The 22522-nt window shown below is 39.9% G+C and overlaps 1 protein-coding gene across 1 annotated transcript in view; it reads right to left on the bottom strand.

Moving 5' to 3' along the window:
- Nucleotides 1-22522, bottom strand: part of LOC117405760 (ras GTPase-activating protein 3) — a 74646-nt gene that overhangs the window by 25189 nt on the left and 26935 nt on the right. The window contains exons 3-7 of the mRNA XM_034009118.3: nt 17884-17987; nt 13040-13134; nt 8766-8842; nt 1790-1870; nt 841-913 (exon numbers count right to left, since the gene is read on the bottom strand). Coding sequence (XP_033865009.2) covers nt 841-913; nt 1790-1870; nt 8766-8842; nt 13040-13134; nt 17884-17987 — 430 coding nt within the window. The remainder of the gene's footprint in view (nt 1-840; nt 914-1789; nt 1871-8765; nt 8843-13039; nt 13135-17883; nt 17988-22522) is intronic.

Below are 22522 nucleotides of genomic sequence, written 5' to 3'. Positions count from 1 at the left end.
ACTGAACTGCTTCGGCAATTAAAGAGCACAGCTGAAAGGCCTCATGTGTCAAGCATCCTGGGCACTACAGCTTAACCAAGGGGATGAGGTCAGGTTGCAGGGAACTGCCTAACACACGCTCCTAATGACACTGCCTTGACTGACTGGCTGGCTCACCCACCACAGTGGCTAACCACAAAAAAAAAAAATGAAACCCACACAGCGAACCAAGACAACAAACCCAATTTTCAAACACCAAGGAAGGACACAAGATGGAAAGTGGTAGAATGCAATGTCAGTTCACTGGGCAATACATACTTTAACTTTAGTCAACCTACCAGTTTACTATCGCTCCTGCTTCTGCACTGAAAGCTGTGGCAAGATCTAAGATCCAACAAATTCAGCCCGAGTTGATTACGGTCATATTACACTCGTAAGTTTGAATACAGAAGGAAGCTGGTTGTAGTCTCAGCTAAAAGAAAGCGCTCCATTGTCAGCATTTGTAAAATATAAATTGGGTTCCTTGTCTTATTTCCCCATTCATATTCGATCCTGCAGCTGCTATGTAGAAGGAGGTTCCGGTTTGAGGAAGTGGGTACTTGAGAAGGACACAGCCTAGCTGGCTGCCCTTTTGAGAGGCATGAAAACATTGTGTTGATTCTGTGTCGTGTCTCTGTACGACATTCCAGAGAGACAGGAATCACAAGTACTTTCTAAAACAGCATGCATGGACTGAGGTATTTACAACAACAACAACAACAACAACAACAACAACAACAACAACAACAACAACAACAACATCATATTCTGACTGAAAAAGAAGGAACCTGCAAGCCATTAAAATAGATGAAATGCCCGAACCTCAAAATAGAACACTTCATCAAATTGGGGATTGTTGGTTTTTCTTTTCACTTTCGTCTTCTTCGCCTCAGACCTACCACCAAGGGGAAAAAAAAGTGTCAAAATAGAACCCAACATTGCACAGTGATGTCAAGCCCAAGCACCAACCACGTCTGCAGATTTGGGTTAAAAGCCACAAGTAGTGTAGATTTTATAGTATTTTTGTGTTAACAGTTGTCAGTAACAGTATAAAATGTAAGTGTTAGAGGGGAAGAAAATTGACAAGAAAACTAATTAGGAGATTTCTTTTTCCTTTCTTTTCTTTTTTTTTTTTTTAAAGTAGGAATTTATAAAGTGTATGTATGGATCCAAGGCCTCTATATAATTTTCCACAATACATTTTGCATAGTAATTTTGCAGTTTTCCCATGTAACTAAATTACCACGGTTTGACATTTTTTTTATACGCTTAAATCCTACCTCTTTGGGCTTTACAATGCTTACCTACAGTTTAGCATGCTTTCAATATGCTTTACTGTGCTTCGCTATTCTTTTACTATGCACAGCTGTTATAAAATGGACACACAGTAGCGTAGTCCTCAATGTAGCACAACCAGGGTCATTTGAGCCGAGATATTTGTTCCGACCATATAGTAAAATTACTTAAGGATGACCAGAAAAACATGGAATGGCCTGTGGCCTTGAGGATAGAAGCTGTGCACCTTGTATACCTATGGGGTAAAATGTTTGAGTCCAATAGTGTTCTGGTATGGTAGCATCTTAATGCTGCACTAGAGGCTACAGGACCCAAATCAAGTCAAAATGCTAGTTAATTCCAACAAAAACAAATCCTACTCAGTCAATACCAGCTTACTGTGCAAACTGAACTTGAATGGTAATGAAACTGAATTTAAAACAGAACATAGCCCACTGTGAATTGAATTGTGAATTCCAGCAAGACTCTGCATTACCTGGAGGGCCCGAATAAGGTGACAGTGGCATAGGGATCACATTGTCCATTCACTATTGGCAAGTCTTGGCACTCTAAAACTCTGGGGAAGAAATTTGAAAAATAATGGATTAAAAACAAAAAGCATACCATTACTCTTTTTGTTAAATAAACAAACAGAGTAGATTTGAAGACTGTATTATCTGAGAGCAAGTGACAGATAAATAAAACCATTCCTTTACTTTTTTTTTTTAACATCTCCACATTCTTGGAAGTATAAACACATTAAAGATGCCTCTGGGAGTTTCATTTCACATGTGTGTATGTGTGTACAGGACATCCTCCTTAATTCCTGTGCTAATATCCTACCCAAAACGAATGTCTTTGATACAGAACGTCTATCAACAGTTTGGGCCTTTTAAGAGACATATAGAAAGACTCTACTTTATACAAGCTCCAGTATAGATCTCTAATATACTCTATAGCAGAACTCCCCCAGGACTCTTCTAAGGCAATGGCACTTTCTTCAGGCTAAAGCTTTTGTATTTCTTTTTCTTTGTGGTATTTTCCCTCATCTTGAAAGCCACACCCCCATCCGCTCAGCAGTCTAGCATCAAAGTGTCAGCTTTGTAAATGTTTTTGTTTTTTCACCCCTTCGACTGTGGCCTCAGAGCGGGTATGTACTATCTGCACACGCTGTGTTTAGCAAACAACTTTGAACTGACACAACCTATTAAGCTGCAGCTGGAAATGACCTTGGCTTTGCATAACAATGTGTAACGTTAATAGTGAGACACTTGAACATATGTTCACACCCTTTTACAAAAGACAGATTACTACACAAGAGCGCTCCAACAACAGACAGTAAAATCATCTGCTCCTTCCAGCAAATATCTTGATTTTGATAGCTACAATTATTTTACTAATTGCACGCTCTTCTAAAACATGAAACTCTTATTTTGATGAGCCTCAGAACAGCCAGCTCCCCCCATCTCCCATCTCAATGTCACTGTACCGCCTCACGATTTCAACGAAAGAAGATCAAGAAGCTTTACGGTTCTTATTCAACTGAAGCAAGGAAATCAGCGGGCAAATGAGCAGGGCTGCATCCTCCCCAGTGTACTCAGCGTTCTATTTCTCACAAGCAATCAGTTTAGCATGGAAGGAAATGTAATATTTAAGACTCTCATTTAAATAGCCTTAGAGGATTGCTATTAGTGGTATCAATGCTTAACACTCAGCATCCCTCTGCATTCAATGTAAAGCTAATGGTCAGCAAGCTGTGGTTAATAATAAAGCCATCCAGGGAACTAGTCCCCTTGGAGCTTCCTGTTGGTTTAGCCTATTTATATAACCAGCGTTTCATGTACAAGTTGGCAGCATCCCTTTTCAAGTTCATTTAATATTCACTGTTATGTTTTTGTTTTAACATTGCATACATGAGCAAAGCATTATTGGTAGAATTTGCGTTGCCGTTATTCGGTACACAAAGACACAGGCTAGTCTATTCAGGGCCTCAAGAAAATGCCCAGTGGAAAGGGGTTCTCTCTCCGCCACTCAGACTCACTGTGCAATAATATTTGGTGATATTTGTCTAGTCATTGAATTCCTTTGGTTAAATCGCTATGAAAACACTGTGGTTACGCTACCTAATAATGACAGTAATTTAGAAACCACATGAGATGAACTAAGAGGCACATGAAATCCCATTTAAATCTGAGATGATTCAACACTCAAGCTAGTGGCTTTTCACAGTGAACTGAGCTTAAGCACTTCATATGAACTCTCTCAATACACCCTTATCACAGAAGTACTAAATAATCCCCCAAATAAACATCAAAACAACTCTAAAAACATTTCTACAGAAACAAAAGTCATATTGACATACAGAAGTCCCTTGCTAAACAGGACATGTCAGGAGAAATAACAAGGTGGCCAGGTTTATATATATAGAATAAAAAAAATAAAACACACACACACACACTTATAGTGCTCAATTTATTTTAAATGTATAAATACTTGTGCCTACTTAGTACACAATTATCAGATAATAGATCATGGTGACACGTTATGAAACTATACAGTACCTTAAATATACTGCACATATTATATTTTTATATTTATATAGAAAATGTTAGCATAAGCGGGACTTCAAGTAAAACACAAAGCCTGCCTGCTACTTTTGTTTTCTGTTGATATGAGTCAGACTTTCTTTGCAAAAGCAATTAAAGGCTTTAAATTCAGAATTTTAATTATTGTAGTCCTCATCTTGTGTTTCAAACCACTGGTTCAGTATTTCTGAACGCTTCTCGCCCTTTTCCAACAAATCGATCACAATTAGTTTAAACTCTGTAGAGTGAGTTTATATGCCCTCTTTTAATACTTCATTTCAGTGATTTAGTAGGCTATCTGTTTCTGCTCTTCCGTTTATTTTCATTCTGTCTGTTTTTTATTTTTCTCAGTGTCTTTCTTTGGATCATGCAATTCAGTGATCTAGCGTCACACTTAATTGGATATTATTGGGGTGCATACGCTGCGTCCGGCATATCCGAATGTATGGCACAGCGGTCTCTGTCTTAGCGAGAGACTACTGTATCGCAAAAGTACTAACTCTTAAGGCAGTTTCCTAAATGGATTACAGTATACAACTCTTATTGGGTTTACCTTGTAACAGCATAATGAGCCTCAGAAAGCATCAAGAGAGGAACAATGATCCCACGGGCAGGATGCTGTGATGTGCATCCCCTGCTGAGTAAGACAGCTTGACAAGTTCCTTGACACAGCTGAGGTGTCGCCATAGTTGACTTTAATGTATGTGCTGTCCTGTTTTTCATTTCTGTCATGTCTGCTGTGCTTGAAGGACAAAATGAATTACCGGTTTACGCTAGGCCAAAAAGAGCTTGTGCTGAAGTGTGGTTTTACCCAACTCAGACCACTTCTGCACTAATACCCTGGGGGGTAGTTACTCCTTATTTAAACCAGATAAAACCCATTTTATTTTTTGTGATCACTTTTTATTGTGAGCACACACATAATACATTCGAAATCAAAACTATGTACAGAATAAAACCTGTTTTATCACTAATTGTCTTGGGATCCCCGATTAATTGGGCACTATTCAATAATAGGCAAACAATGCATGTAATAATAATAGGCAAGTAGTCCCACAAGTGCAGTGTAACCCCATGTTCTGCTTCAGTGACCATTACACTGCAATTTAGTATTAACCATTTAAAAGGGTTTAACACCTAATGCATTTCCTACCTTAAAATTCATTACCCATTTTCACTGTGCAATGTAAAAACAGGGTTTGGTCAAACCAACCATTCAGTAACATTTCTTCACAATTGCCAATTATATACTGCAAAAGCCTCAACTCACTTCTGTAGGTGCGGAATGAATTAGGCATTCGGAACGGGTACCTGTATGTGTTCTGCTACAATGAGCAGAACAGTAGGGCTTGGTCAAAAGACTGCCCTTCGACTAATTAACAGGGCTTGCTGTTGTTGGGGTCAGGCACCCGTCAGCAGGCGCCTATTCATTTAGTCCACGTTTGGGAGAAGCCTCGCAAGCTCCTTGCTGTCTTTGACCTCAACACTCTTTTTTTTTTGCACAAGCGTGTCATTTTTTATTTCTCTTTTCAGACTGTCAAAAGGACAAAAGCCTTAACCGAGCTGCATATTGATCCTTGTCTACGTACATAGGGCCCTGCTGATTCACCAGCACTCCAGTCATTAAGCTTATTACAACATCTGCTGTCTACCTCCAGTGACCTAGATGATCCAGCTAGCGGCCTGTCACTCCCCGAGCCAGGCGCTGTAATCCAGTGCGTCAGTACCATGACAAGCAAGGACGCCGATATTCAGAAGAATATGCCTCCTGACAGGATGCTTTCTTAGCTACTTTAGAAAGTGATTTGGACTTGTTTTAAATAGGATAAATTACCCCCCCACCCCCGCACCCACGCACCCACGCCCTCACCCTCTTTCTCTCTCTCTCCATCTCTTATCTTGCTACAATTTTCATTTTTTCTTTTACTATTATTATTGAAAAGCTGAGGTTAAATTTATATAAATAATCCACCAGGATATTTTTGCACAGCACTTAGTGCAATCCCTTTAGTGTAATCCCTTTAGTTCCCCGTTGTGAATTTAGTGATTATGAAAGCTGGCGGGTGAGCAGCACTGGTTACATCCAGCTGTGAAGGAAATGGAGGCCTTAAAAGCTTGGTGGCTAGTTTTTGGGTTGGGTCCACAGCAGTGACTCTGTACACCTTGAAACTCCCCTGCCCACCTCCCTCCCCCCAAAAAATAAATACATACATAAATACAATACCATACATTATAATTAGCTAAAATGGTGGGCTTTGCTATTTACACAACATGCAGTATAGGAAAATCAATACAGCTCATGTACAAGTAGACACACTTGCAGCGCACACACAAAGTGTATAAAATGCAGATTCAGAACAGTGCCTAGGAAGGCACCAGAGCTCTCATTCCCATTCTTGTGGCTTGTGGGTGAGAAGGAAATTGAATTGTACTGTAATTGAATCACTCATCGCTTTGCTTACATTCAGCCATGTTCTGCAGTTAATTCTATTTTAAAACCTCAAGTAGCCACCTGGGAGGCACCAACACTCACATTAAACCACATAATCTATTAACTATTCGATTTTTGTCAATCAGTTACATGACACTTTAACCAGGGACCCCGAAGGCTTTGGTTCTGAATTAATGAGGCCCTTTTTGGTGTGAAAAAAACACAACAAAGAACAGTGGAGAGAAATTGATTATTGCTGTAGCAAGATTCAACATTGCAGGGATAACGATAACATTGAGAAAGCAACACTATGCTTTAATAGTCAGTCATTTACATACAGCTTCATCAGACAAATCTTCTGTACAGTTTAGTACAGTGTTCTTGTAACATTAGGAGGCTGGGGGACAGCATATTAGATACTGTTCGAGGGGGAGAGAATGTTTATTGCAGGTGTACCAACGCTTGTATTGGAAAATAAACACACAAACAAACAAAAAACAGATACATTTCTGTGAATTAATTTCAAGTTTGTAACCTTAAATAATTGGCCCAAATCAATTATTGTGCAAAATATTCACAGATTCAGACAGTGTCCAGAAATGATTAATCCTACTGTACATGGTGATTATAAAGCTAGTCTGACACTTTGCGTGGATTCTGTGGAGGGAGGGAGAGAGAGAGAGAGAGAGAGAGAGAAAACATTCTGATTTGATCAGAGCGATCCAAGGGGTGTTGTCTGTCCCGGTGGAAATGTGGCCGTTTTAAATGTCACTTGTTGATGGAACCTTTCCTCAAGATGATTTGAAGCATTAACATAGAATATTGAGTGGTGGTAGTCATGGTGGTTGGCCTAGAATCTTGCCAGCACCTGCCATTTGTATTGCTCTGCAGTGTATTTTATTTCCAAAACAGCAGCTTAAAGTGGCCAACTGACTTTCAATCCTTATTTTTTAAGATATTGGTAATGAACACCAAATTAAGTAATTTTTGTGTTATTATTTTTGCTTTAGTACGATTCTGTTGGAGACAGAATGAACTTCTTGTGACCTTGGTAAAGCGAGTGTGAATGGATCTGTTTTGTATTACGTGCCACTATGACTCACAGCGGTAATGGATTCAATAACAACACGGTCTAGGATGGTTTGTTTTTTCTATTTGAAAGTAGCTTTCTAAGTGGAAGCTTAACTGATGTGAAAAGCCAGAAGAGGCAAAAAATAAAAACCAACAAATATGCCATTGTTCCTGTCAGCATGCAGAATGAGAAAGAGCAACACACATCTATCTCACAAAACGTGATGAAAAAAAGATTTTCAGGAAAGAGGTGTGAGATGTGATAGAAATGAACAGTATGATAAGCATCTTAAAAATAAAAAAAAAACCCTGTTGTGGTTTACTTAATTAACAGATTGTAACTGTCAAAAACAAACAGCATTCGAAGGGGCTGTGGACTGCTTCTTCCCCTGTGGTTTCTCATTAGGGGTGTAACAATATACTTATGTCATGACACGACACGTGTTGCGATATTAAACCGGAAGACTATTTAAATGCTTTTCTAAACACATACAATTTCTACACACAAAGTCATTGGGGAATTAGCTCCATGCACAAGGACAGATAACTACAAGACTAAGAGGTACATGGCCGTTGTTATGGGCAGAACATGCAAAAATGACCAATTGATATGTACATGAAGGCTGATAATGTAACCGGTCAGTTTAAACAACTCGTGAACGGGTATAGACCTCTGTTGTGCTTTTGGTCTTGTATCATGAAACAAATGATGCATACCTCTATTACGATACGATATATCATGCAATTTCTCACTTGTGCAGATATCCTGCCACCCCTAATCTGTTGCGCTGAAACCACTCTCATACATAATAATATACAAATATAAATGATTCTGAAACTAAGAAAGTGATATTAAAGTAGTTTCCGTTCAGATTGGTTCCTCTTCCGATGACTAATGATGCACATCTATAGTTTCCTGAAAACCACCTCCTTTCTGCATTTGACATTGTAGTATCTTCACAAGCAGTGCTTTTTTTTCGGTTTCAGAGAGTAAGAAATGTAATCCGTGGAAGATTAAACATTGTATTGCACTATAAATCAACATCAGTTTTACCCGGTTTCACAGAGTCAAATCAAAGTACCGTAGTGACAATTTACTGTACGTGCAAAACTTTGATGGAACATTTCAGAAAGTGAAACTGCTATAGCTAATGGTTGGAAAATGTATACAAGCTACAGTAGCACACAGGTATCACGGCTCAACTGGCCGTTCTCAGTTTATTTCAAACAGCTCGAGGTATGCCTATGCATCATTAAAAAATCCTGATTAAAAACTCACTTTATTGGTCAACTAATTATAGCACCACACCCCTGTGACACTGCAGCCTGGATATGCACAGTTCTGGAACCGCCTCATAAATCTAGTCTTCAGGGCCTTCACTCACCTGGCTGCCAGCTTATGGCATACGACACCACTGTCTGTAATGACTTCACTGAGTCGAAGTTCCAGGTGTACCTTGCCCTGAAAAACAGATGACAAGTGTCTCGTTTAAAGTATGAAATATCACTGTAGTACATTGTTACTACACTACAGCACAAATCACCAGTCTTTAGTGATGCTGTTAAGGAATATGATATATGCATACCTGAATGAAGCAAAAAGAAGGGCAGTGGGTGAACATCAGAAATACACTGCAGCAATAACTTCTTGACTGGACACTGTAAGCAATGCCTGGGTACCTTTTAACATGTACAGTGTTGCAACATCTGAAAGGCTTCAATCAGTACTGAGCACTGAATGCAATCTAGGTTTACACAAACTATACAATAATATGCGTGTGCCATACCATAATAAGTTTCACCAAGCCATTCGACTGCAAGTGTTCTCATTATCTCTCTCTTTCAGATTTCAAACCCAGATTTTTGTTTAGGCACATCCCCAAGACCCAAATACGTGAGAATGCTTCACTGCTTCCAGAGCGGATACATTACACTGGTGCAGATGACTTCCCGCTGCGGGGCTCCGTGAGCAGACCTAAAAATCACGACATCAGTGCCTTGCAATCCACTAGGCCCCATCTGAATTCATTTACCCCAGAGCGCTACAATGAATGCACCTCACTGGACAGCAATACAGTGTAACCTTTGTTAGGCTTTGCTTTCCTGCACATATTTGTAATCTTACATTAACCCAATTTGTCTAACAGTCACTGATGTACTGCAGCCCAGCCATTTGACTACAAAACGGCTGCTCAGTTATGATATGAATAAATTAAGTTCAAGACTGGGTGAAATATACATGAACCATGTTTTATAGGCATACACTCAATGGCTGAACTCATTTGCAATGCTTCTCCAAAAACTGTGTACAGTAGATTTTAAATACACAGCACTTCTTTCATTTATCAGCTAACTTCTCCATCTAACATTCGTTGTTTTGTATTTTTGGTGTAGCGATGAAAAATGTGATTGAATGTTATTCAAGGTGGTAGATGGTTTGGTGCCCTATACACACACAACGTTAGCCAGCAAGCAGTGATCCAGCCCTCAACTCACTCACAAGCAGTTGGCATTGGTATTGTTCACAAAAGCTTCCTAGTTTTATTTTTTTTTTGTTGCTAGTTTTAGGCAGATTATTTGGTTATTCTCAGTTTCGTTTTGAAAATTAAATAAGTTGCTTTGTGACTATCGTTTATCTTTGTATTTAATTAAGTGCAAGGCCTACCCTGTTACATGTCATTGCCTTTTTCACCACATTAAAGTAATCTGCTGTGTATAAACAAGCACAGAGAAATATTTACTGTAAGATTCATAAGCAATGCTGCTGTCACACCCAAAGCACTTCCTATGTGGTGAAGGGACAAAATATGAGCTTCCTCTGCACCTTCTATAAAGTTAAACCGAAAGACTTTTGAATGCTTTTCTAAACACATACAATTTCGACATACATAGAGACATTGGTGAATTAGCTCCATGCACAAGGACAGATGACACGTTAAGTTACTGACCCATAAACCTTGTTAAGCAGACCGAGTCTGACAGACAGGCAGACAAACAGACAGCTGTGAGAAATCGTTCCCTTTTTTGTTTCAGTTGAAAAATGCGGCTCATACTGTACTTCCTCAAAAGGGACCAGGTGGATTGATGTTAATTGTGCTTGGCTGCATGAACAGTTAGCAGCTGAACATCTGCTGTCTTTGTTAACAAAACCCTTGTGCGTCTCCTGCACAGTTCGCCAAACGGCAGGAATGTAGAAAGCTCACACCAGCGTAGGTATCACTCGTTGTGCTGTGTTCTCACCGGACTCTGTTTTACATTCCCGGGTCCAGACATCATCCTTGCAAGTCACGATCTGTAAGGGGGTTGTTCTGGTAAAGTCCTGTACTACTGCATGCCTGCTTCCACTGTAATAACTCACTCCCTTCCCAACAGAAACCTCCTGTTCCCGCTATCTCTGTCCATACTTCCTGCCTTAGGATAAAACAGTCAGAACAGATTCAGCTGTCCCTCAAGACAGGATGGGCTTTTAAAGTTGCAGTGTCTCACAATCATGTTCAGTTTGACATTAAATTGCTACTAACTGGTTAACTGCCGTTCATTTAATACATTCTACCTTGGTTTAGTACATTATATCAATCAAAAATCTCAGTCAAGTTTGAGTGCATTACCCTAATACAGATTTAGCAGCAAGCTTTCCCCCCTGCCAGCGGTGTGGTGGTAAATAAAAAAGTGGGTAAACGCCCCTGTTTGGTGGAATTTAACAGATTGAACAGATAAACATGAACAGATACATTGGTATTGTCCCTCAGAGCCCCCCCATACAGTTATTTCCACTCTCAGGTGCTGTTCACATGAAAAATCACAGACCCGACAGTGCGCTTTACGGGAACAGTTCTGTGAGCGTCCTTTTACAGGCTAGGATGAAGGTTACTAGCATCGCCATGCAGGTCCAGCATGCCTAACAACGAACATGGTCATAGCTGGGGATTTTTTTTTTTTTTTTTACTTGGGTCAAGGTATGAGATTATAATAAGGACAATTAAATAGTATTCCTTCCTGAATGTACATCACATCTTTTCATCTGCAATCGGCAACACGATGGGGGAAAAAACAGCTAGTTTATTTACTTATTATTATATGTCTTTAATACCATGTGAGCGGAGCGTGCCTATTTTGTCTGGAGCGGAGCGGGAATCACAAGGAGCAGAGCGGAGCGGAGGATATTATGAGTGATGAGCGGAATTGTCACCGCTTCGCTCCGCTCACATTCTCTGAACACAAGACAGACGCTCACTGTTAAAATATCTTGTCTTTGACCCAGGATTTGCACATCACAGGAGAGTAGAAGTGATAAAACTCTGTATCCCTTATATGAGAAGTGGGTAAACGATATATTGCCCAAATTCAAAGTGGGTAAACGCCGTTTACATGGGTATACCCTCGACTATACCACTGCCCCCTGCCTAGGAATAGTTTACCACCATTAAGCCTACCAAACAATATGCAGTACAAAATAAACTGTGCATCACCAACCCAGGGATGGAAATAAGACTCCTATTGTGTAACAACTGCACCCATTCCAGGTTTTACTACAAGCCTGATTAGGCACACTGTGTAGGTAACAAGCTCAGGTGTGTCTTACTAAACTCATAGTAAAAACAGGAATGGATTAAACTGAATAGAAGACTTATTCCTATCCCTGCCACCCACCAAAATTCTACATTAGAACAGGAGACCTCATGGCCACACACTAGTAATGCAATTGCATAACTGAGTATTCTCAGACTGACACTGTCATTGAAAAAATCGAAACATTTGTCATTGAACGTGTCAAGTCTCTTTTAGTAGTTTTAAATGAATTAAATGAAGGTGTTTTTGAAACTTGTATAGAGTGTTGGCAAAGAAGCTTTACAAATATCTAGTTAATGTTTTATGAACAGGGACCAATTCAGACTGCTCCAGAGACATGGAAAGAAATTTGCATTAATAGGATTTGAGATTAAGGGAGGTGAATTCCCAACAAAATGGATAGAAACTGGTTAAAGAAATGTTGCAGGACACTCCTCCGATACAGATTCAGTAAGAGGATAGTGGCTTTTTGAGAATGGGATCTAATTAAGTCTGTTCCCAGGTTTCATATGACCAGCACTGAAAATGTACTTGACAATTCATTTAGTTTCATTTAGTTTCATTAATTCCAAGTCTCAACTGCTATTTAAAGCACTCTAACTGTACCCTGTGATCACACTTAACCTGACAGACCCTACAGCCTGCTTCCAGGTCGTGCCTCGAGGTTTATACTAGTGACGCAAGCAGCAGAGGAGGCTTCAGGATGAACACTGTGCCGTTTACACAGTACCACAAGCTCATCCCTCAGAGACAGAACTCCTATTAATACAGCCAGAAACCAAACGAATTTAATCAAATACTGCATCGAGAAATAGGAATATGCTTTAGCACCAGCCTACAGAAAACGAATTACTCTCTGGCCCAATTCATTTTCATGGGGAATAGGCATTTTAGGAAAATATACAGTACATAATTCAATAAACAAAACAAACAATGACAACGTTTTACTATGATCAGATTAACACATCATCAAAATAAAAATGTATCCATGTGCAACCTATGTTTATTGCATACATTTCAGTTTTCCTAAAAAAGCATTTTCCCCAGATCAAAATTAATAGAAAAGAACAGTTTAAACACGTTGGTTTACCTGCACTTCTGAATCAGCGTCCACGTGCTGGAACTGAAACCAGGTGTCCCGCCCATGGTACTTCTGCAGGTCTTCTTTCTTTACAGCCACCTTACCTGGAGAAGCAAATGGGATAGTTATTAGCTTTTAATACTGGAGTGACGTGAAAGTGGTTTACAGCTCAGGCCATCCTCTCCTCTTTCATCACTAGGTAAATAGCTCATATCCAGCCAGGTTTACAATACCTGTATATACCAGCTGATGGCCTAGGAGGGTCCCCAGGTGATTGACGGGTTATATATTCCACAGTCATCACTGGAGCTACCTTTGCAGGCCTTGCAAGGATGAATATCTGTACTCCTGATTGCAAGAGGTCACTCCAGGTCAGGGTGGAAGGAAGCACATGGGCTGACTCTGGAGTTTCCCTGAGGTTTCCCATGTCTGTGGATAACATACTTTATTCATCTAGTCATCAAAAAAAAAATTATAGATTCCCTGATGCTGTGAAACCAAGACGGATTTGAACCCAGGGCTCCAGAGCTGGAATCTTCATTTCAAATACATTTATTAAATAGCAATAACTTTCTTATGTTCTTATGTATTCAACAGCACTATTGTACACGTGTGTGCAGTAAGCCTGAGGTGAAAAAGCTGGGAATCTGTTAAGAGAACATGAATGAATTCATTGAGTTTCCGGAGGGTTAATGAGGAAGAGCAGTCAGGCCGTCAGCTTCACAAGCTTCAGTGAGGAAAACTGATTAGACAACAGCTCTGGCTGCTGTGAGCACAGAGCTAAGCATCCCCACAGAGCAGGCAGTTCATTCACTGGAAATGGATCTGCCAGGAGAACCACTGCATTAATTCAGGGAAATAAAAAGCTATCCTCAGCCTTCCCCCAACCCACCTTGAACTAGAATAGTTAGTATCAATGGATTCAACTTCCGACACACCAACCTAACTCACTGAAGGATTTTAGTGGTACGAAAGCACTACAGTATAGAATCTCTGTTGGACTAGTAAACAAAAATTAACCAGCACATTAAAACCAAGCAGATTCTGATACTCTCAATAACTTGTGCTAGCCAGGTTACATCACAACTGGGGGAGTGGTTATTGAGAAGTAAAATCGCCAAGTGTGGCATACATTGCAGTAAGCCTACTATATTGCTGTAACTGGGGATATGCAACCCTTGCAGGTGATACTGATTCCTTACTGTACCTCAGTAGTAAGGGGCTGATTGAGGTATATCCACATGTTGAGGCTTATCTAGCGTGGCAATCTAGAGTGTTGATCTTAATAAACAACAGTGTGTGTAGATATTCCCCAAGGTAAGCAACTTTATACCAGCCCAGCATTTAAGTTATTAGTAGGCAAAAATCACCAAAATCACAAATTAGGATAACAAAAAACAACTTTTTAAAAAAAATATTCAAATACTACGTAGAAATCAGGCCTGTTCTTTAAAGCAGGGTTATTGTAAAACAAAGAACTATATAAAACCAATGGTTTATCAGCATCTCTTCAGCAGACCATTCATTCATTCATTCATTCATTCATTCATTCATTGAGTTGTTCATATCTAACCTTGGGTCTGGTATGGAGACAAGCCCACAAACGCCAGACGGGGGGGGGGGGGGGGGCATCAGATAGTGTACTGCATCTGAACTCAACTGAACAGGCAGGGTTCATACAAGGTATAAAGCTCCTAAATTTAACAATACAAGTTCAGAGTAGTAATAAAAAACAAATGTAATATGCCAAGCTTCCTGTTTTTCTTGAGCTTTTTCCACATCCTGAGCCATCTGAACATATCTAAAATGATGCCAGGAAGAGGCCCTACTCAAACAACACTCCTCTCCTGGTCTGAAGTCATCACTGTGGTGTTGATGTTGCGCTGGCTGACCTGCAGTAAACCAGCAGCACCAGTTTGGCCACGTTCATATTTAAACGAGCCGTACTTCCAGTTTCTTGTTTCGTATATTTTTAGGCCTAGGCAGCATGCCAAGGTTGCCTATTAAATACTTTGTTATTGTCAGCGTTGTCTTTACATTATAACCCTGAATTCACTTTTCCTTTATTGGAACTTAACACTGAACGATTGGAGTCATTCGGACCTCTGCTAATTAACCAAGAATAAAAAGTCAATCTATCTGAATGAAGCCGACTGAATGGAATGCATTTAGGTGCCAGGGCTGGGACATACAATACAGCAAGTCTCTCTGTCTAAATAGCAAGTCCAGTTCTGTGTGGTAAATGGACTTAGGAGAGAGGGTAACTGGTAAATACCACATACAGTAACATGCACAAGCACTGTGTAAATGATCCTCAGACCCTGTTATCAATCCAAAACATACAAGCCCACAAAATCCTGTTGTGACCTAGCAAAAATGTCACAGGCTCATATTACCACAGTAACTTATCAAAGAAGCTCAGCAAGCCAAGGTTTTCTTTTCATTTTTTTGAAATTCAGCTGGTTACCCTATTTATATGCAATATAGCATTGACATTCTCAGACGATTTATAACCGAGGGGATGAAAAGTGGATTTTCAGTAAATGTACTCACTTGAAAATAAATCTACCTTTCCTTTTGTTTTTGTTTTTTATTAGAATAAGCGCCTCTCAAGAAATCTACTATTCCACCAAGGCAAGAGATGCCATTTCTCCCATACAGAGCAGAGCTGCGAGACGCTTCTGTTCTAGATTTTAGAATCATGCAAAAAAAAAAAAACACAAAAAAAACAACACAGGACACAAAATCTAAAATATTAAGAATCTACATTACACAGAACACCCTGTTATCTGCACCAACAAAAAACAAAAAAAATGATTGCCAGTCCATCACTACATTTCAGCAATGTGCTCTAGTGCCAGTGAAATGGTTTTGCAACCAAACCCATTAAAATGTAATGATGCAATCGTTACACAGATCATTCATTGCTAAAATTCCGGCAATCAAGAACAGTGTCTTGTGCCAAAAACCCTTTGCGAAACATTCCCACTGCTCCGTTTTGATGTTGTCCAGCAGACTTCATGATTAAAAACCTCTTTCACGTGCAGATCCTGCAGAATGGCTCGGGTGCAGCCCTCAGAAATGGGAATTAGTGTTTGGGTTTGAGTAATGGGCTATTGAAGGACTTTAAATCCCATGTCTCATTTCAGTAAATCTCAATGATTTGGATATACTGTACAGTAGGAATCAACCACACTTCACCGAACATTTAGCTTCTGGCTCAGATTCCTGGGTGCTTAGATTCATGGGGAAATGGAATGATACACACAATCCTCACTATACAGAAGCACATTCCATTTTCAAAGTCATTGTCTGGGAGATGTCAAGTAATAAAGAGGACTCCTCCAACTCAGACGATGATGACTAGAGAGATTTTCGTTGTTACAGGCATGTTATTTTACCAGTATACAACATGCTTTACATATATGTCTAATATATGTGTTTGTAGCATTTCATTGCCAAAAATGGAGTATTCCTTGGTTTAAATGGCTCTTATATGCGTAATATCATTGTAAATGCTTTATGTGATGTTTTTCCTCAAATTAAGGGTGGGAAATGTGGGTGCCATTTGAAATTCGCAGGAATATGGTATATCCTGAATGTAAAGCAGTTGTTGTTATATTGTTTTATTGGATGTGTTCTATATTTCCATATGTGCAAGTTCACAACACTACACAGATGTTCACAAATGTCACAATGCAACCTACGAATTCATCAAGCATCTCGGGAGACATTCATGCCCGCAACGCTGTAAATTCAAAATTACAGCCCTCAGCAAGAAGAAAACGTATATCACCATGTCCCAGCTCCACTGTATGCACATTAATGTAAGTTTGACAAAGAAAGATGCATGCACTGTATGCCATTAATATCCTGAGATATAACAGTGTTAATAACCTACTTTGAATACTACTCCTTAGAAAAACTCTAAAAACGACAAAAATAAAGTTGGACAGACAGACAAACAGTCTCCCTACAACCTGAGATTATGATACACTATATAACTTGTGTGATGTCACAATTGGACTAGCGGTTCTCTAGTCTAATTGAATGTAACACTCTAAGGTGTGAGTTACAGAGATTTACTGAAGTAATGACCTACACAGACAGTTCACAGTTCCCCTGCAAATTTAAAGGACCATCGGTTTAAGGTAGTGAAAACAGAACAGAAAAAAAAAAAAAGCAGCTCTCCATTTCAGGTTTTTTAAGACTGCTGCACGTGCAGGTGCATGGAAATGCATGTGGATTACAGCTAGCACACAAAACAGTTACATACTTAAACCCCACAAAAAGCTGCCTGTACTTCATACAACAATGAGTGTTGAGAGTTCTAGTGTTGAATACCTGTTTTCTATTTTTACCGCAACTCATTCTGGAATCTATCTTGCATTCATTGCAATCCAACGACAGAATGACTGGCCGGATTGCACTGTTGCTAAGCAGATTCAGAACTTGATCTAAGAAAAGTGATTTTTTGAATTCAGAAGTTTATTTATTTATGTTTAACCATATGTTCGTTGCAATACTTTAATCATGGAGGGCTGTGCTTATTTCACTCATGTAGTTGGTCATAAACGACCCTAGGGGTTCTTATCGGCTATTCAGCAATCCTCATTCACGGAATACAGTGCCCCCATTTGCCTCATAGTGCCATTAGACTAGAACTACTATTCTCATTATTAGGCGGAACACAAATAGCACGGTCTTATAATCTAGACTCCCGACTGCAGGGGGAGCGCTGTAACTACAGTACTCTATAAATGTTCATGGAGTGTCCTTTAAGGGTAAGCCCCACTGACTCAAAAAACCAAAGCGCTGGTAACTCATCTGTAATAAAAGACAAGAGTACTCACCGATGATGGAGTCCCTTCTAAAGACATCCCTATCGAAGATGTAAAAGGACAGGTGGCGAAAACTCCTGGGGATTTCACAGTAAAAGTCTTCCCCATAAAAGGGGCTGCAAGAAAAACAAAAGAAAGAAACATAAGCTGGTCATGTTTTACCTGATAACACTGCGTCCACCGTAACTGCATGCAGAGCTTTCAAACAGGGGACTGTCCACCGTAACTGCATGCAGAGCTTTCAAACAGGGGACTGTCCACCGTAACTGCATGCAGAGCTTTCAAACAGGGGACTGTCCACCGTAACTGCATGCAGAGCTTTCAAACAGGGGACTGTCCACCGTAACTGCATGCAGAGCTTTCAAACAGGGGACTGTCCACCGTAACTGCATGCAGAGCTTTCAAACAGGGGACTGTCCACCGTAACTGCATGCAGAGCTTTCAAACAGGGGACTGTCCACCGTAACTGCATGCAGAGCTTTCAAACAGGGGACTGTCCACCGTAACTGCATGCAGAGCTTTCAAACAGGGGACTGTCCACAGTAACTGCATGCAGAGCTTTCAAACAGGGGACTGTCCACCGTAACTGCATGCAGAGCTTTCAAACAGGGGACTGTCCACCGTAACTGCATGCAGAGCTTTCAAACAGGGGACTGTTTGTGTTGTGTATCGTAACAGCGTCACTTCTGTCAGCTCTTTCAGGGCAGATGCTTTGAACCGGCGTGCAATATTAACAACAGTGATTTCCGTGTTTTGAGAAATTCATCATGTATCAATCGTATAATGGAAGAAAAACATTCTGTTTGAATTTCAGAACACAGCGAGTTGCAACATTGTTCTCATGTTGTCTTAGTGAGTTCAGGCTTAGGGGTTCAGTTCTAAAAGCAGGTAATGAGAAATGAAGGGAAGCTCTGTTTTGTTTTTGTTTTTAATCACTTGCTCTTTTGTTTTTGGTAAAGGAGAACCTTCTTTTCCACGTGCTTTGTTGTGGAAAACCCCATTGTGGGTCCCTATTGTTAACAAAGGCTTCCCTTAGTTCCCCTCATCTCATTTAAAAATAAACTAAACAAACAGCCTTCTATTATAGTGCCAATATAGCAATGAATGGGAGCTTGGTATTATAGTGATACATATCTGTGCCAAGCTGTGGTGTAGTGGAATGAAGCATTGCCAGTACACAGCTAATTGATTAAGAACAATACAACTTCCACTCCAAAGAAAAGGTTTAGACTTCACTTGTTTCACATGTACATTAGGTGAAATAACCCGTATACTGGTACTAGCCAATGACTAGAACAAAGGCAACCTTACATTTCCCTCTACATACTGCACACAGTACTACATACTGTACACATGTGTCTGTTAGGTGGTCACATCACCTCACCCCCACATTTTATTACAGTCGTGCCAAAACAAAAATCCATTCATACACATACACCTTTGTAAGGTTTATCATTACAGTTGTCAGTGTGTGTTGACAGTTACAAAAGCACGATTCATTTATAATTAAATAAATTATGTTTTTTTTTTTTTTTTGAACTTCAGTAACAATGAAATCAAATTAGCGTCTGCAAAGAACAGTTAATGTCTTTGCTGCAGGTAGGTGAATAATGCAAGTTAAATACAGAACACTGAAACTGTTTAGACACAAGCTTGTGACACACATGAAATAATTGGAGTCTGATGCAAATCAGGAACTGCTACCTACTGTGAAGCTACTGAGTTTCCTTGTTGCATTTGTATCAGTACACTGACCTTTTATTGTAGAAAAACATTTGTACAATCATTATGCAGAGAGAGAGAGAGAGAGAGAGAGAGAGAGAGAGAAAGAGAGAGAGAGAGAGAGTGAGAGGAGAGAGAAAGAGGAGAGAGAGAGAGAAGAGAGAGAGGAGAGAGAGAGAGAGAGAGAGAGAGAGTAGAGAGAGTAGTGAGAGAGAGAGAGAAAAGAGAAAGAGAGGAGAGAGAGAGAGAGGAGAGAGAGAGAGTAGAGAGAGAGAGTAGTGAGAGAGAGAGAAAAGAGAAAGAGAGAGGAGAGAGAGAGAGAGAGAAGAGAGAGAGAGAGAGAGGAGAGAGAAGAGAGAGAGAGAGAGGAGAGAGAGAGAGAGAGAGGGACACACGCACAACTTGCAGATTGCAGTACAGATAAACGCCTGGAAACAGAAATCTGTAATACTAGCACACTGAAAGGATACAAGGAGGAAAAACAAAACACATACAACCCAAACATAAACAATATATGCAAAAAGAGGAAAATCTCCATTTCAAATAAAATAATGAAGTTGGCTGCTATACTTTTCTATCAGTAATTCTAAAATGTCTGTACTATTCTTTCTGCTGAACTTCCACCCCTCTGTAATTTGCCCATATCCTCCCCTATCCATATAATGGGCAAATAAGTACAATTAGACATGCTGCAATGTGGCATTTTAGCCATGGGATGTCTGCTGTCAGGAAATCAAATAACACGTCACTGCTCACAACCAGCGGACAAAACTACAGTCACGATGAAACTCATCAGCAATCAGAAAGCTGCGTATTGGGAATGGGTGCCGGACGGATAAAAGCTTAAAGTGATAAATCACGTGTCACTCAAATTCCTGTGCTGCCTATAATCAGACTGAAAGGTAGCAGGGCACAGCTGCACTGATTCAGAACTTTAACCCACTGAGGTCGTAGGGTTCTAATTAATTTCATTTAAAATGTCTCGTAGATGTGTGTAGAAGGTAAACCCCCAGTTGTTGGCAGATGAAGTGACTTATTTAGGTGGTATATAGAACACAAGGTTTAACATCCAACAAAAGGAGATTTCAAAAAAATGTATAGTGAAAACGGACTTAACTGAGCATTGTACAAACTAAATCATGTGTATTCAAGAAGCCTCTCCTATTTACTTGTATTTGTCTGGGTTTTACTGGCCAACATTTACACCAGAGTTCACAAATACACTCATTTGTATCTGGATGCTCTCCAGTCGAAATCAAAGAAAAAGGAAATCTAAACATAGTGCAAACAAGCAGACTTTGATGTCAGTGCTATGACAGTGATAATAAACACTGATTGTTCTTAAATTAACAGTTTAAAAAGCCTTGTGGGCATCGCTTTACTCAGTCATGTGAAGAACTCGCATTCTCAGCTGCTCTTTGTTGAAACAGAGGTGTAATGTATGCACTGTACAACACCCTAATGAGACTTCCCAGAATCCTACTGGAAATTTACATTGTAGTTCGCACACCTTCCAAATATCTATATGGATAACAAAATATCGATCCCTGACTGTGACTGACCACTCAACGAATTTATGAGAGGGATGTTAAACTAAACGAAAGTTGGTTTTCCCTGTTTGAAAGCCCCTGTAGTTGTGAGACGTGAAAACAGCGGCTCACCCCATAACAGAGTTTAAGCTATTGACATCCTCGGAATTCACCATGAGAAGGGAACTCACTTAGATGAGACGACTTGGTTTGGCCACAGTTCAAGCGTCCACACAGGTTTTAGGAACGAAAGAAAAAAAACTGCTGATTTTCCTATGCAGCACAGCAGTCAGATCAAGCTAGAACAATAATTTCAGCATGGACTTCAGATATCTTACTTGTGATTGCAACGGATATCTCGTACATTTACAATTGATCTTCAAAAGCCCCAATAAATGAATGCTCCTTTTTTACCTGAGTTTCCACAGCTAGGTTTGTTGGATTTCTTATTTAAAAACCACCCAAAATGGTTTATTTATTTAAAAATGTTGATTGTGAATTTAATCACTGTTAAAAAGGGATAGACACTGGCCAGGTATGGTCCCCTCATTCCACAATACTGAGCTGAACACCACAATGAACGGTCTGAATCCACCCACTGCACATCCTAACCCTATGACCAGCTGTCATCTATTCCTGATATATCCAGCATGTACCCTGTTGGCTGTTTCTGATCATTGAAATAAACAAGGGTGGAACTAAATGCTGCCACTTTGTCAATCAATAAAAAAAAAACATTATGTGAACATCTCTTAACAGTCCTTGTAATGTTTCAGTATTACATTAATGGTGGCGGTACTGTATTTTGATCTGTCTCCTTTTGGGTCAACTGATTTAAACCCATGTTTTCTGTATAATGAACAGAACTGTCACTTGGTTCTGGACAGACATACCAAACAGACAGAGATTAAGAACTTCACAAACAATCATTACCATGACAGAGAAGTGAAAAGCCCCCTTGAAAGGACTATTTGGCGTCTACCATTTTCCTCCATAGTTATTAAGCCAAAAGGGGCTTTGCTACAAACAAGCACCAACACTAGAACAAGTTGAGCTCAGTTTTCCAAACCCTTTACAAAAACGCTACTATTTCTCCGGGCTATCTCCTGTATTCATCCCTTAATATAACATGCAACTCCCGTAGCTATTCTTGAAAGCCAAGGACTTCCTGGATGAATAGGAAGGAAACCCACTAATGAAAACCCTTTTGTGTGCTACACTATTTAGCCAAGTCTCTTCACACTGGAAGCGCCTATTACCATGGTGGAGGGAGGCATCTTTTCATTGCTCCACTTCCAAAAAGGCACCCCATGACTGCCACTTCTATGGGGTACACAACAAACCACAGCCCCCTGCAATGTTTTTGTTTGGCAATGTTCCGGTTTTTGAATATGCCAGCA

Source organism: Acipenser ruthenus, chromosome 9 (genome assembly GCF_902713425.1).
Source record: "Acipenser ruthenus chromosome 9, fAciRut3.2 maternal haplotype, whole genome shotgun sequence".
Taxonomy (NCBI): Eukaryota; Metazoa; Chordata; class Actinopteri; order Acipenseriformes; family Acipenseridae; genus Acipenser; species Acipenser ruthenus.
The sequence above is the reverse complement of the archived record's forward strand: the minus strand, read 5'-3'. Positions and strand labels throughout refer to the sequence as shown.